The sequence below is a fragment of the Setaria italica genome, chromosome III (assembly GCF_000263155.2).
Source record: "Setaria italica strain Yugu1 chromosome III, Setaria_italica_v2.0, whole genome shotgun sequence".
In the NCBI taxonomy this organism is placed as follows: Eukaryota; Viridiplantae; Streptophyta; class Magnoliopsida; order Poales; family Poaceae; genus Setaria; species Setaria italica.
Window position 1 is genome coordinate 12,944,658 of NC_028452.1, and position 16,314 is coordinate 12,960,971.

The 16,314-nt window shown below is 40.7% G+C and overlaps 2 protein-coding genes across 7 annotated transcripts; both read left to right on the forward strand.

Annotated features, from left to right (window-relative positions):
• Nucleotides 1–48: 48 nt before the first annotated feature.
• Nucleotides 49–6,375, forward strand: LOC101768762 (pseudo histidine-containing phosphotransfer protein 5). 6 transcript variants are annotated; one of them, XM_022825361.1, is made up of 9 exons: nt 49–243; nt 353–557; nt 1,694–1,816; nt 4,007–4,137; nt 4,234–4,302; nt 5,174–5,245; nt 5,631–5,703; nt 5,794–5,872; nt 5,947–6,375. In XM_022825361.1, exons 3-8 carry the CDS (start codon nt 1,712–1,714, stop codon nt 5,845–5,847), a joined length of 504 nt encoding a protein of 167 aa, XP_022681096.1. In that variant the 5' UTR covers nt 49–243; nt 353–557; nt 1,694–1,711; the 3' UTR covers nt 5,848–5,872; nt 5,947–6,375. The 6 variants fall into 6 exon arrangements, with proteins under 6 accessions (XP_022681096.1, XP_004961462.1, XP_012700458.1 ...); XM_004961405.3 differs by adding an exon at nt 2,018–3,684 and having other exon boundaries at nt 5,794–6,007; XM_012845004.2 differs by adding an exon at nt 2,018–2,164 and having other exon boundaries at nt 5,794–6,007.
• Nucleotides 6,376–8,606: 2,231 nt separating this feature from the next.
• LOC101771053 (kinesin-like protein KIN-14K) lies at nt 8,607–16,079 on the forward strand. Its single transcript, XM_004961408.3, has 21 exons — nt 8,607–8,920; nt 9,305–9,459; nt 9,558–9,671; nt 10,286–10,523; nt 10,757–10,854; nt 10,946–11,029; nt 11,114–11,191; nt 11,272–11,364; nt 11,457–11,486; nt 11,790–12,131; nt 12,210–12,291; nt 12,381–12,476; nt 12,563–12,742; nt 12,852–12,958; nt 13,052–13,227; nt 13,349–13,513; nt 13,589–13,842; nt 13,959–14,122; nt 14,931–15,289; nt 15,432–15,526; nt 15,627–16,079. The coding sequence occupies exons 1-21, from the start codon at nt 8,881–8,883 to the stop codon at nt 15,692–15,694; spliced, it is 3,018 nt and encodes a 1,005-aa protein (XP_004961465.1). The 5' UTR covers nt 8,607–8,880; the 3' UTR covers nt 15,695–16,079.
• Nucleotides 16,080–16,314: the final 235 nt, after the last annotated feature.

The window sequence follows — 16,314 nt, forward strand, 5'->3', positions numbered from 1 at the left end:
CCCAAGTGGCCAAGTGTACACGGCCCAACCATCTCCTCTCAAAAGAAAAAAAAAAGAACGGCCCACCTTGTCCGCCGCGGCGTCCACTCGCCGCCGTCGAGCCGGCGCCCCAGCGCCTCAAGAGTCAAGGACGGTAACCACTCCTCCGCGCGCTTCACCTTGCCAGCTCCGGTCTCCACTCTCCTGGAAGGGGTGGGCGCTGGGCACACTCAGCAGTCACCAGTGCTCCTGATCTGGATTTGTGTTAGTTCATCTTCAACCACGTGTGATTTTTTTGCCGAGCATTTGTATAGTGTTTTTCGAGCTTCCGGTGCTAGATTGCGTCCAAGCTGATCCGTATTGAACTGAGCAGGTGACGGCCGGACTGCTCGGCGAATCGGGGACCAATCGGTTGTGGAGGTTATTGGAGGGCCCTGTCCAAGAATCATGTGTCGCCTGTGTAGGCAACTAGGCATCGGTGCAGCTTGGCCCCCAATTTGGATGTCACTAGGGAGGATGTGTTGCTGTGTGCCTTTAGCCCTTCACATCAACCAAGGAATCATGATATCTAAAAAGAGGTAGTGTATCACTCGACACACACTGCCAATACATTATGTGAAGGATTGCACAACTTGGGTATTCGTTTGTGTTTTTTTTCCCAATTAATAGACCACTGAGCTAGCTTTGCAATCCATTACAAGCAAGTCGTGTGCATCACTGAAGAAGTTCTGAACTGTGTGCTATGTGCCTCCTTTTGGTGATGCTTGGCCTCAATGGTTCGAGTTCCTACTGGAGCAATACAATTGCACAAGCCTTCAAATGCTTAACAAGAGTACTGGAGTAGCTTTTTCCATTGATACAATACTCCCTTGCTGTTGAACACACGCCAATTACTGGTGTCCTTTGCAGATTCAATTTGGCATTTAGGATTGAAGTTATAGTATCAAAAAGCAATTGAACATGTATACAAAAGGGAAACAAAGATCTTCCAAAGGCAAAGCATAGTAGAGTTTTTTGCCTGTTTGGAGGGTAATGCCTAGCATCAACTATACAAAGCTCATGTTGCAGTAAGTGGTGGTTGTTTAAGTTACAGGAAATTGCATTTGTGGTTGCTAGCCTGCTATAGTGCTATGAAGGGTATGCTGAATACTTATTATTTTCAGCTGGCACAAGCCATTGGTATGGATAGACTTGGTACACAAACGCAAGAGGATATGCCTGCCATGTATATGGTCATATGGTGCTTCTTTAGGCCGCGATCAGAGAATCTCACCATAGGACGGTGGCCCACCATATGATATGCTGCCCATTTGATGTATCAAGTAACATCTGAGATGAATTGTGTTACACTTAACTGCTTCGAGAAATGCCCAAATTTTCAGCAAAACTATTCTCTTAGAATTTCCAGAAAACTGAAATGAACAAAAGAAAAACTGAACACTATTTCAAAGCATGTATAGTGATTATTATTTTAAGCAGCGGTAGATAGCAAGCAATTACCAGATGGTTTCAATCATTTCTTGCACAATATAATGACTGCGGGACTCGACACGCATTATGATTAATCTTATATCTCATATCAGATCACAACATAAGTGATGTGTCATGTGCTATACATCAACCCAGTATATCGCATCTATTTCTAGGTATAAAAATGATCCCTTTGTTAAACTTTTATTATAATGAGTTTGATACTGTTGTTATCTTTGTTTAGAAACACAGCAGGTGGACTATGCATCTGTCACGTCTTCAGGGTACTATACAAAAAGATAACTACTATTATCTGATCATGCAATTGCTACTGAGATATCTCATCGCCTGTGTGTTGTATGTTGAGGTTGGTACACTCTTCTAAGAATGTTGTCATGAGAATGTTCTATCGGTAAAGGGAAAGCGATACCACAGTAACAATGTGTAGTGAGACTATAGGATCTTTTATGAACACATGCATCATTCAGGGACGGTGGCAACTGCTTAACTTGCATGCAGACGATTTTTGTCCATTCGTTTCAACTTTATTGATATGTTCCATCAATAGGCTTTCTGGTTGTTTCACTCCACGTCAGATTCTCTTATCAAGATGTGATGCTGATTGAAGGCGTGAAGGGCACTTGCCGGACCAATCATTGAGTGAATCTATTTTACCCCCTTCTGCCACGTGGTCCAGTGATTTCAGAGAGTTATGGTTTGTAACTGCTGAAAGGAACTATTGAAATCATTTTCTTTGTCGAACTTTTTCTGTCTGTGCAAAAAGTTGGCATCTCGTAGTACTATTCTAATTCTCCACCATTGTCTTTGATTTTACCGCTACATTATGCTTGAACTTTGAGGGGCAAAAACTCAAGTCTCCTTGTGTCTGTCAGACAACACATTCATCCCTGCAACGTGTCACCCTGCAAATGCTAGCATATGTCATAATTTGAATTTAACATAGTAAACACTTTAAATGTAAAAAGACAGCATCATATGAAACATGGTAATGGATGAATCTTTTTTTGTGATAATTATTTGCTTTTTTCACATTTGTAGCAGACACTTGACTAGATGCATGACTTTTTGTGAAAGTTGCCCCACTAATCACTGAAAGAAAATGCTTTTTTTGCAGTTTTGTTTTTGCTTCACATCCCACAATGGCCATTTAATTCTGCTTTCCTGATTTGAATTTGAAGGATCCATTTCTTGAAGGGAAACTGTGTTATAGGTTCAGCTTTATCCATTTTTCCTCCTTGCAACGTGAGACTTAACTAACTTGGAACTTTCCAATTTAGATACTTCATTGGGTTATCCCACACTCAACTAATTACTTTTGAATGGAGTTAGTCTTCTCAAATCGAGGAATAGAAACCTCTATCGGTAGCTACCCTGGCCCTCCTCTATTCCTTTGCATTTTCTTCCATGAAAAACAGCTCATAGACAGCAGAGTTTGGCATGGGCTCAAAGCTAGAGTTGATGACAAATAAAGTAATATACCTGAGCTGTTAATGTATTATAAGTACATATACTGACCAAGCACCGGGTTAGAGCATTGAACTTTGGGAGTCATTGTAACTCCTGCCCGGACCCGGATTCGGAGCACGGCACCTTCTTAGAACAAAGCCTGGGGAAGTCGGGGACCGCGGCTGAGTGTTTTTTTTTGTAAGTACCTATACCGTCAATAACAAAATGATAGCAATTTATCATCACAAGTAATCATAAACATTGGTCAGGAGAATTTTCTATGGGCATTGTGCCAAGTAAAATAAATTGTCGATCTTCTTGGACTGGCGGTAGTAATGGATCTACATAGTTCAAATAAGAGCTGTTATGGTTTCTGCAGGCTAAATGCGCACAACATGCACCTCAAATGAGCATCAGAAATGTAGCTGTTTAAGTCATTGTCCAAAGTGTGGATAGGTATTGCACACCTTGGCGATGAAATCCCTAGTGTACGTGGCATGCTAATATTTGCTATTCATACTTAGAAATATCTTCACTTTCACCTATGCAGCTATGCTGGGTGATAGTAACAACCTCCTCGGCTATATAAATGAACCCCATGTCCAACATTTTACAAGCAAAGTGATCGACCAGTTGCACATGCATTTTGTGCCTACTCTACCTTGAAGGCATTCATTTGCCTCTGTTCCCATCATTCAACACTTGTAAATGGAGTGTTATAATTTGCAGCGCCAGGCAGCATGCTTGAAAAAGAACCTCTTTGATCAGGCATGTGTTCTATTCTTCTCAAGCATTGTGGTTGAGAAAATAATGTGTTTCCTGTTTGTTTAAGAAGTACTGCAGTAATCCTACCAATATATCCCGTGCACAATAGGACCAATTCACTTTTGAGGCTATGCAACTCAACTTCTCAATTCTTTGTCTATAATTATTTGTGCTATTTTCAGTTCAGCATTGGGCAAGCAGTAGAAAACGGTGTTTTCTGCAAGATCATTTTGCAGTCATTTCATATTAGTTGACAGAAAGAAAGCTAATCAGAACCTAAAACACAATGTTGAATTAAGTCTGTTTTTTGATATTGTAATGACAGGGGTACTTGGATGAGCAATTTTGTCAGATTGAAGACTTGCAGGATGAAGCAAGTCCTAATTTTGCAGAAGAAGTTGTTTCCTTATTCTTCAAGGACTCAGCCAGACTAATGACAAATATTGAGCAAGCTATGTAAGTATCGGCGATGTGATAAACTAGGATGGCTCTTCCTCTTTACATGCTCACTGGTATCAACTTTTGTTTCTAATAGCTAACAATACTGTGCAGGGAGAAGAACCCCAGAGATTTCAATAGATGGGATTCACACATGCAGCAATTGAAAGGAAGCTGTTCTAGGTTGCTCCACCCATATAGTTGTTTCTGTCTTTGTTTCACTGCATACATGATGTGTGCCTAACTGCCTATGTGACAGAACTATTGATGATGGACTTTAGACGTTGTTTGAATTTCTTGCCCTTTTAGGCAAGCTCATGATAAATATTAGTGACCTATTTGGTGAGGGAGAGAGATCCTGTTTTTTCCAACAACTGACCCAACTTAGTTTAGGAAAACATTTCCAAGTGGAGGAGAGCCACATGCAGCCCAGGTCGTTTTCATGGGTTGGAAATGATAATGTATAGGCTATGTACTGTTTTCATATGTTGCCAGTGACCTTACTGTTATTTTCAAATGCTAACAAGTGGACAACAAATTTATCATCGGACCCATTTATTTTGTCAGAAAACTGACAACAAAGACAAAACTGGGAAACCTTCCATCAAAGGCAAAGGGAGAAAATTAACTGGATTCTAGACTGACTGACTTTTTTACCCTTCATAAAGCTAGGCAAAGAACTTGAACAACTCTTCATCCTCATCTGTTGGACACAGTGGCTAACAGCTACTCTCTTCAGCTACTTTATATACGATTTCTTGGACGCTTAAACATTTTTGGTTGATTTGAAATGCATCTATAAATGCCTTGCTAAATGGTAGATAACAAGGCTCAGAAAATGTGTAAGCATATTTTGTTTTGATGAGATCTGCTAAGGCATAGGCAAATATTAGTTGGACACAGATACCAACGCTGCATACAAGCGATGCATGTCATGATATCACTGTTACTGTTTATTTCATATGATACATATACATTTATTTTGACATGTGCTTATATTGTAGCAACTTTGCGTCTTTATGATCCATGCCTAACATAACACTACTGGCCACAGCATTGGTGCTTCTAGGATGAAGAATGAGTGCACATCATTCAGGAATAGCTGTGGAGACGAGAATGCTGAAGGGTATCTCTACCTTATCACTCCCTCCCTCTCTGAAAATTTCACTATGTTTTTTTTTTTGAACTTGGAACTTTGGATAGTGAGTCTTAAGATGACTACTCAAGCCAAATGCCTCACACTCCCCTAAAAAAAAGGCATGATAAAAGTACGTTAGTTCCCACCGATATTCAAGTTTGAGTACCCAACCAGTGGGCACTTTGCAGAAAGCAATAAGATGAGTAGTGCCACCTTGATGGAGTTAGCCTGGCATTGCCCATGGCATGTGGAACCGTACTACTACACATGCTTTGCTCTTACCCTTTCATCTGAGACAGCCATTAACTTTTCTCTGTGATCGAGACTTGCTAATCAGTCATTACTGATACACCCGGCTTTTGTTTTCTTGCAGCTGCATGAGGTCTTTCCAAAAGTTGAAGAGGGAGCATGGTGTCCTCAGGCAGAAGCTGGAATCCTACTTCCAGGTAACCTTGGTCGACCGAGCAGCACACCCAGCTTTCATCTCTCGAGAGCCACTCATCGCCTTGCTCATCTCGCCTTTGTACTGTGCACAGCTGCTCCGACAAGCCGGCCCTGCTGAGACTGCAATCAGGCGTGGGGGGCGATGACTAGCTTGGCCCTCAAAGTCTCCAGGTAGTCCCTTAAGCTGGTATTGCTGACTAGCTTGGCCCTTACGGTGATGTAGCCTGACAGACTTGGTGTGCCAGGTCTGCCTCTATCTCTGTATATGATTTATATGGTCAAATAAACTCGATGGAGTTTGCATCATGGGACCTCTGCTCGGCGCCCTGGCTTTGTCCACGCTGCCATTCGGATTGGGATGGCTCGATGCTGCTGCGATGTGCAGTTGCTCAAAACTGTCGGTAACCATCGAGGCCGACCCGATGTTGCGATGGGTGCAGTCTGGCCCTGATGGACATCACTGAACTAACAAGGATAGGGCACGACACGGCAATCCGTGTCGGTAACTCTGATGGAAATGCGATCGAGATCGGCATGACTGAGCCATGGTAACCAGAGCATAATATTCTCATCTCCAACTCCAACCCTACCTTACATTTCTATTAAGTTGTATGCACCAACAAGTTCAACCCAAAAGCTTAAGCTGATAAGAAAAGGTGGACAATTCACTTATACTCCAACACTCCCCCTCACGTGTAGGCTTTCTCAGATCGCATGTGGAAATTGGAGTGGGCTGCAATTATTTTATTGAATTGCACCCGTCAGGATTCGAACTCGAGATCTCTGACCCTGATACCATATTAAGTTGCATGCACCAATCAGTTTAACTTAAAAACGTAAGTTAATAGAAAAATGTGAGCGATTCATTTGTACTCCAACAATTTCGAACCTGACCGCGAAGCTCCAACCACTGTGGAAAGTGGCAGTGCTGCGTGGATCGCTTCAAAACTTGAGCGCAGGTCCACCTCACAGCGTTATTTCAAAAAAGAAAAGATTCACTTCACCGCGCGTCAAGCGATTTGGCTCGGCACGGCCGGCTTCTCTCAAAAGAAAGAAAAAAGCTCACAAGAAGCCACGGCCCACGAGTAGGCGAGGCGGGAGCACGATTGGAATTGTTTGACGCCGTCGACTCTGCCGAATGTGCCGGCCACCAACTAGGCCCCGCATCCCCGTTACCGAGAAAAAACCTCAGTTTACCCTTTGGGTACACCGTATTAGGCCGATGACTCGATGGTATTAACCCAAGTGCCATTGCGGCTGCTGCGGTGGGAGAGCAGGGAAGGGGTATTTCCGTGATTATTGGTGGAGCCGGGGTCTTTTGAACTTCGGGCTCCCCGAAGCTTCAAAAGAGTCTGGCGCGCACGTTGTGTGGATGTTGGAGGCTTGGAGCCGTGGCGTACGTCGTCACCGGAGCAATCTGACGTCGTCAGTTCTGGAGCCGTCACTGCGGGCTTCGTCGTCAGTTCTGTGATGCTCCTGCTCCGTTCGTATTTTTGATGCAAGGAAATGTGAGCGTGCGACTCTGAAGACTGACACAGAGACTCTCTCTCTCTCTCTCTCTACCCCGTTATAATCCAAAAAGCTTTTCAAAAAGTTTGAGCTACTGATCAGGAGAGCCAACCATGCTAACTTGCTCCACAAATCAATGAACAGTAGCTGATTTTCTGATTTACAGTTCATACGATGGAGATTGTCATTGAGCACGGTGGTCATAATCCCCTTTGAACCACACTAAACTCCACCCTGATCCAAACACGACAAAATTTAACCGCGAGACTTATTAGCATGAGTAAAGGACAAGCTAAGGAATGCGAGCTAGCCGCTAAGTTGAATTTCATGCGGTAGAATTTGTTTTATCATTTCGATTCTTCAGTTCAGCAAAATATTCATTATTTTAGTTAATTATTTTTTATAATGATACGTGATGTACCCGTTAAGTCTATATTAAATTCATAAATCTTCTAACCCCCTCTCTTGGAGAAAATCAGCAAGGTAGAGCACTCACATCCACTCTATCAAAATATACCCTTAGTTATCTTACCTCTGCTCTTTGCATTTCCTTTATCTACTTGAACTATCTAATCTATTATCTCCGACTTTGCTCCAACATTATACCACCATATTTGTTGTCACCATCCACTACCACTCTAACTCAGTTTCATTATAGTATCCTTATGATGCCTTCATCTTGCCAACGAGTCGTCCTTGACTCTCGTGGCTGGCGGTGTCACAACCATCTCATCCTTTTGTGATCATCGCCACCACCAAAAATTAATTATTATTCTATGTTTTCTCGATTTCTCTTAGTCTCATCGGGTTCTATGAAACCCTATCCTGAAACCTAAACCCTAAAATATCACCGGATAAAAATTAATTTCATATGCTAGAGCTCTAAAATACTTATGTATGATGTAGTGAATTTGTATAATTTTAGCATATAGCACATCAATGTTGCTCGGTTTTAAACCCAACCTTACTACTTGAGAACACATCAAAATCTATCGATACGTGTTCTCACGACTTGCAATGACTCATCCTATAAATTTTTTTTAAATATGTGGACATTCATCGCCAATGAAAGGAGAATGACAACAGAATACCACATCATCATTGTAGTAATCATCTCAAAAGCATTCACATCATGGTAACAATGATTTCACTCGATGGCATGCCGATTTGGAACTCAAACCTGTTTGTTGAAGAATACCACTCATGGATTTATTTTGGTGGGCGCAGATTAGGCTCAGGTTCTATTCTATTTCTCTTGCAAACCCAAGAAAACTAAATTAAATCCGTGAACAATAGAGTATCAGGAAAACTCTTCGAGGAGTATCACTCTCGTCAGCCTCGCAAACTAACGGTAACGGCGAGGGGTGCGCGAGTTCAGGAAGAGCGAGAGGCAATCCCGCAATTCAACACGCGACGCAGAAAAAACAATTCGAAAACCCCCGACCTTCGCGAGAAAAACAACAAACCATTCCGAAACGAAACAGAGAGCTCACGCACGCACGGAGGCCAAGGCGCAGCCCGGCACCCGTGGCGGAGGAGGAGGCGGAGGCAAAACCCCCCCGCGTCGCATTGCCTGATTCGGCCGGAGCCGAGCTCGAATCCGCGCAATCTCGTCGGCGGCGGGCTCGATCTGGGCCGGGGCCTCCGCGCGCCGGCGCGGGCGGCGAGGAATGGGGAGCGTGGACGGCGAGGTCGACGGGATCCACGCAGGTGAGCCGGCTGCTGATCTGGATGTGCTTGGGTTGTTGAATTCTGGGCTTGGAGCTCAATGTTTGGGTTAGGGAGAGTCTTCTCGTGATTTTGGGGGCGATTGTGTTAGTAATTGGTCAGCTATGGGAAGCCGGCTGGATTTTAAAGCTCTTGTTTACTGCATGTTGAGCTGAATTTTAGCTCGGTGGCCTCGTTCCTTGGATCTCGATGTTTGATTTTTTTTTCACTAATATATTTACTGAAGTGGCACTAGTGTGTGCGTTCGTCGCGGTTACGCTGCTGTTTGCTCTGAGATTTTAGTTTCGAGCTGTTGAACTTGGAGTTTTTGTTTCCTCCCTCATTTGCAACGTAATTATATCACACGCTGCTGTAAAATCCTTGTAGCTAATCGGCGTGCCGAGTTGGTAAGATGGCTCAATGCCTTGGTCCCAGAATTGAGTTTGCCATCGGATGCATCCGATGAAGAGCTGAGAGAGCTGCTCGGTGATGGTGAGGTCCTGTGTCGTATTGCGAACACACTCATCCCCGGTGTTCTTGAGGTGAGCCTTTGTTCCCGAATAATATGTTTTGCTTTCATTCTCATCGCCCTGCAGAGATGCTGATGTTTTTGCTTTGAGTGCGGGATTCTTTCTTTAAGGGGTCATGGGGAGGTTATGCATCACTGGATCAGAGGTCAGGCAATGTGAAGAAGTTCCTCTCAGTGGTTGCTGATATGGGGTTGCCAGGTTTCAGTGTGAAAGAACTTGATGAGGTAAGCGTTCCATTGTCACCAAAAAAAAAAGTTGGTATTCTTGCCAGAACTCTGAATTTCCATAATTGTTGAAGCCCACTTCCTATTACATGGATGCTGTTTTTGGTACATTATTTCATAGTAGGGTACTTAGCATTATCGGACATTTTTTTTATAGTTTGGACATAAGCCACTTCGCGGGTCATCTACTCATCTGTGATCACAAACAAATAAAAGACTACAATGTATTTCTAGAGGCTATTTCTTTGTATTATTCGTGGTGATAGATACCCTCTTGATATTATCGCAATTTGTAGCTATGATTGAACTAGAGTTATAACTTGTAGATCTGGTCCCACAATAAAAGATATTGTGTTAGTTTTTGTATTTTGTTGATTGCTTCCAAGAAGCAAGCCTACAGATATGGCTTTAGCTTTAGACGTCACAACATAGTTGTACTACCCTGTAACATGTTATTGTATTCCAATATTTTTTTTTAAGTTGCTGAGGCTCATGAATAACGGGAACTTGGACTAAAATTCCAGTTCTTGTATCTGTATATTTAAGATGTAATGTACTATTTTTCATACCTCTGGTTGCTACATTCTGTTAACTCATAGACTTGATGATTACAGGGATCAATGTCTTCAGTAGTGGAATGTCTCTTGGTTTTGAGGGACAGTGTCGACCCTAGATTAGGTGATGATAGTCCACAAGATGTTGCCAAAACTCCTTCGAGGAAACAATGGGGAGTTTCGGAAATGGACAAGCCTCAGGTTCCTGGTGCAGCACTAGGGAAAAGATCCCCTGGAGAGGACAGGAGAAATGGTGTTCCAGAACCCAAGGCCCATCAGAAAACTTCTGTCTTTTCTGGTATTCAGTTATTGTTACTTCACACACAGTTTTCTAGAATTATATAGAAAATAAATATTCAGATCCGGATAGATAGTTATATTGTTTATACAAACTTGCAAACCTCAACTATCATTTCCAAGCTTCACATCCACAATATTACGTTTTGCACTCTGTATCGAGTGTCATCCATTATGATGGGCTGCTGTTTCTATATGCATTTAATCTACTGTGGATTGTTGTATATCCCGCAGGACAAAAGTTTCGTGAAGTTTTCCAATTAAAACGCGGATCCTATTCTGATCTTCCTGCTTCCAAGATTTCAGAGATGATGCACTCTAGTAGCTTAGATGTAAGTTCTTCAAGGATACTGCCCAAAGTCGTTGAATTATGCTACCCTGATATTTGGTATCCCTGTCTTAACAGTTGTAATCTTCTCACAGAATGCACCGACACAGTCACTCATTAGTGTTGTTAATGGAATTTTGGATGAAAGCATAGAAAGGAAAAAGGGAGAAATACCACATGTATGTGTGTTTTCTTAACTACATCACTCCCTTTTCATTGATGATTATTTACAACAATGCATTACTTTAACCTCCTCATCTCAGCGTGTAGTTTACTTACTGAGGAAGGTCGTTCAAGAGATTGAGCGCCGTCTCTGTATTCAAGCAGAGCATATAAGAAGTGTAAGAAAATCTGCCTACAACATGCGTTTTCCATTTGGTTACACAATTTTTAATCCTGAATTAGATATCCTTTTCCGCAGCAAAATATTATCATCAAGACAAGAGAAGAGAAATACTGTTCAAAAATTAAAGCACTTGAAATGTTGGTAAAGGGAACAAATGAAGAAAATCAGGTAATGGTCATTTCCCTGATTAGAAGGCAACATTATGACTGTTTGAAAGCTTTTTCATCTTTTAATATTGAATATGTGTTTTTTCTCATCAGATGGCAACAAACAGACTTCAGATACTCAAGGTTTGATCCTCATCCAATAGATTATAACTTCCTATAGTTTTGAAATCTTTCTCTTTGTTCGTCATGTCAATAAACATCACTGCTTTACCACTTATACTGTTACTCTGTTAGTAGAATTTATGGTTGCAAACGTAATAATATAAAGATGTTATATCTTTGAACCGTTAAATACAAAATACCTAGTGTCATAGAAAGCATGACTCAGTAAACATCACTGTTTTACCACTTATATTTGTAGAGGAAATTGTGGTAGCACATATGAATATGATTTGACATATTAGTATATCTTTTCTCATCTTTCAGGATGAAAAGTCAAAAATTGAAGAGAGAAGAAAACTCAGTGAGCAAGATGTTCACCGATTAGTGAAAGAGAAAGAACATTCTGAAAATATTATACAAAGCCTGAAGAAAGATATGGAAGCCATGAATAGGATGCATGAGGAACAGCTTGAGAAAATCGAAAGAAAGGCAAAGCAAATGGAGGAACAGTTAACCACCAAAGTTAAAGAAGTTGAGTATCTTTTACTACAATCAAATAAGAAAATTGAAGAAGTTGAGGCTGCTTCCAAGCTAAAATCACAGTTGTGGGATAAGAAAGAGAACATTTTTCAGAGTTACATGGATAATCAACAATTATATGTCAAGGTTTGCTTTTCTTTAGTTGTTACTAATCCATTTTTGTCCCTTTTATTTTCTTTACATGCTATCATCTTAAAATTGTAGGACATAAGGATATCATCACGAACAATTAAAAATGATATGTATGCGCTTCAAATGAAGTGGAGAGATGAGATGTCCAACTTAGGTATGTATCTATTGTTTTCTGCTGTACAAAAGTTTATTGCAAACTTGATGTCTAATATCTTTGTTCTTTTGCTGCTAAAATCTGTGTAGGATCTGGGTTAAAATGTTTGGTTGATGCTGCCGAAAATTATCACAAAGTTCTGGCAGAGAACCAAAAGTTGTTTAACGAAGTGCAAGAACTAAAAGGTATTTTGGTTTTCAAACGTTCTTTGTTACCTTAAACCCTAGGTACAGATGTGATAATAATGGCTCAATCTTATCATTTCTTTCAGGTAATATAAGAGTATATTGTCGTGTTAGACCATTTCTTCCTGGTCAAGATAAAAAATCTACCACAATTGACTATATGGGGGAAAATGGTGAGATGCTTATTTCAAATCCACTTAAGCAAGGAAAGGATGGGCATAGAATGTTCAAGTTTAACAAAGTGTTTAGTCCATCTGCTACCCAAGGTATATTTTTTTTCCTCAAATTTGGAATTAGTTGATTATTTCCTGCGCGTTAGGGGAAAATTGTCACATCGATAGTCTTGTAGGCTGATTATTGTCTATAATTTCACAGCTGAGGTTTTCTCTGACATACAACCACTGATTCGATCAGTTCTTGATGGATTCAACGTTTGTATTTTTGCATATGGCCAGACTGGTTCTGGCAAAACTTACACTATGGTACTATTGCCTCAATCATAATCAAATATTGTCTATTACTACAAGGGTGATGTTACTGATGTAATCTCTGTTTTTCTTGTTGTTATTCTTTAGAGTGGGCCTAGCACATCAAAGCAAGACTGGGGTGTCAATTATCGTGCTTTAAATGATTTATTTGATATTTCACTAAGTAGGATAAATGCCTTCTCGTATGAGGTGGGAGTACAGATGGTTGAGATATACAATGAACAAGTTCGCGATCTTCTATCAAATGATATTGCACAGAGAAGATATCCTTTTTGAATTATCACTATGACATTTTTCTGCATTACAATTGTCAATCATAGACATGTATGAACTTTTGATGGCATTCTTGCACCCAGAATAGTGTTTTTCTTGACATAAAGAAACACTTGGGATTTGGAGCACTTCTCAACCGAATGGGCTTGTTGTCCCGGATGCAAGCTTGCACCCAGTTAAGTCGACATCGGATGTGTTAGACTTGATGGAAATTGGGCAAGCAAATAGAGCAGTTGGTTCAACAGCTCTAAATGAACGTAGTAGTCGGTCACACAGGTTAGTCGAACGAATAACTAAAGGTTTCTCGACCTGCACTTAAGGATTACAGCCTATTTGAAATTTTCTTTGCAGTATTCTAACTGTACATGTTCGAGGGCTGGATTTGAAGAATGGGTCCACCTCTAGGGGCTGTCTACATCTAATTGATCTTGCCGGGAGTGAGAGGGTGGAGAAGTCTGAAGTAACTGGGGATAGATTAAAAGAAGCTCAATACATTAACAAGTCACTCTCTGCTTTAGGTGATGTGATTTTTGCTTTGGCACAGAAAAGTACCCATGTGCCATATAGAAACAGCAAGCTAACACAAGTTCTTCAAAGTTCTCTAGGTAACCAATATTTACTTTTCTTAGGGCAGTATTTACTTACTAGTAATAAATCATAGATGTTGAAATAGGTTTATGTGAATCTTGTAAGTGTTTCTGAACATCTTTTATTCTTGCAGGTGGACAAGCAAAGACGCTAATGTTTGTTCAAATAAATCCTGATGTTGAGTCATATTCAGAAACTATAAGCACTTTAAAGTTTGCTGAAAGGGTGTCTGGAGTAGAATTAGGTGCTGCGAGAAGCAACAAGGAGGGAAAGGATATAAAAGAGCTATTGGAACAGGTTATTATACTTCAACTTCTGTTTGACTTGTCACTCGCTGGAGTTTGTTTGCTTTCTGAGCAATTTTAGCTTTGGAAAATCAGTATGCAGAAAAGAAAGGCAAGCTTTTATCTGAATGTTTTTTTTGAATGCATCTGAATGTTATGTTAGTTTGCTTGACGCAGTTTCGCAGCTAAGCTATTTTAGTTTTAGAAAAATAGCATGCTGAAGAAAAGGCAAGCCTTTATATGAATGCTGTGTTAGTACTTACTACCAGAGTTCCACTTCCAAAGCATGTTTTGCATGCTATGATCTGTTCTTTCCCAACTTTCGAATCAACTTCAAAGCTCAAGTGGATGTCGTGATTGCATTAGCTAGTTAAAGATATGACATGCATGAGCTGGTTTTGATTAATCTTCGCATGATCATGCCGATGTTAGTACTGCGCTACTGGTCTTTTTGTGAAACCGTAGTAGGTTCTTTGCAAGCTCTTGCTAGCTGAATTTTCTTTAGTTCTTTTTCTAGTTTTTGTTCCATACTGCTTATGTATTACCACAAACAGACAAACCAGTCACGGTTCAGAACATTCACAGTGCTACAGATATACTTTTGGGTCAATCATAAAGTGGAACTTAAAAGGGAAAATATCAGGACTGAACCTTCTTAGTGCCGATTACAACCTCCAAATTGGTAGAGCTGTTGCATGAAAGTTGTGTTTTTGTATGCTTGTAATGATGTGACATTTTGTATTACATTCTGCTTGTGATACCTCCATCTTTTTCTAAGATTATCCCAGGTTGAAAGTAAGCATTTTTCATATTTTATCCAGGTTGCGTCTTTGAAAGACACAATTTCACGCAAAGATATGGAAATCGAGCAGCTCCAACTCAACAAAGACAAAGTAAAATCCCCAAATTTATCGTTTGATAGAAATGGGGCTGGTTTGACAAAGAACACAGTAAACCAACCTAGCCAACTATTATCTGGCGAACGGATGCTCAAGTTTAGTGACAGAGTTCTATCAGATCCTCAGAGTTATGCTGAGGCGAATGGAGATTCAACCAACATTGCACCTATGGGCTTAGATGAAGCAGAATATGAGGACAATGCATCTGATGATGGTTTACCAGCAGGTGAAACCGAGAATTCCAATCCAGAGAAAGCTGCTGAGATGACAGCGGAACGGCTGTAAGTCATCTTGACTTACTTGATCATTTCTAGCAAAATAGCTTGTTATTTCTATCTTTTTTTAAAAAAATATATTGATCATATCATAACAATAATATCAAATAATGATAGCTTATCTGATATGTTAAAAAAAATTTTGCAGGCACAGAGCCCCATCAAGGATAACCAGATTCACTCTCACGAAAAATGGGCAGTCGTCTAGATCAAAGCTAAAGGATGCTGTTTTGAAAACTCCGAGTATGTATTCTACTAACTTTCTAAGCCAATCAGGCGTACAACTTCTTTACCATGATATGCTACTGTTACTGTTCTAATAAGACTTGTATTAATTGTATAGGTAATACAAAAGCTCCATCGAGCCAGTTGACAGGAGCTTCAGCCAGGGGCTCTAAAAGATGGCAGTAGTGAAGCATGAATGCACGATCGTGTTGCTCGTTTGATATCCATTGTAATTCATGTGAATCCCTGGGGTAGCTGTAGGGCCCATATATGATTGTAACTGTAGAGATGGGGGGAAGTGAGGCATTCCGCTGGCAGAAGATTTGAGGCCATGTTTGACCTTTTGCTTATGCGGATCAAACACCAAGCAATGCTCTATTGCGTGTGAAACATTCTGACTTGTGAGCATTTGGAGAGGTGGGTGCTTTGCGTGTGAAACATTCTGACTTGTGGACCATTTGGAGTGGTGGGTGCGCCTCTGGAGTTGTATATCGATGCACTAGTGTATCACCAATTTGTAGGCTGGAAATGTCCAACTCTGAGCCTGAAAGCATTGAGCTTTTCCCATGTATATTCTGCTTACCAAGCACCATCACATTTAGGGGGTGTTTGGGAACACCCTATTAAAGTTTAACACCTGTCACATCGGATGTTTGGATGCTAATTAGGAGTAGTAAACATAAGCTAATTACAAAACTAATTGCACAGATGGAGTATAATTCGCGAGACGAATCTATTAAGCCTAATTAGTCCATGATTTGATAATGTGGTGCTACAGTAACCATTTGCTAATGATGGATTAATTA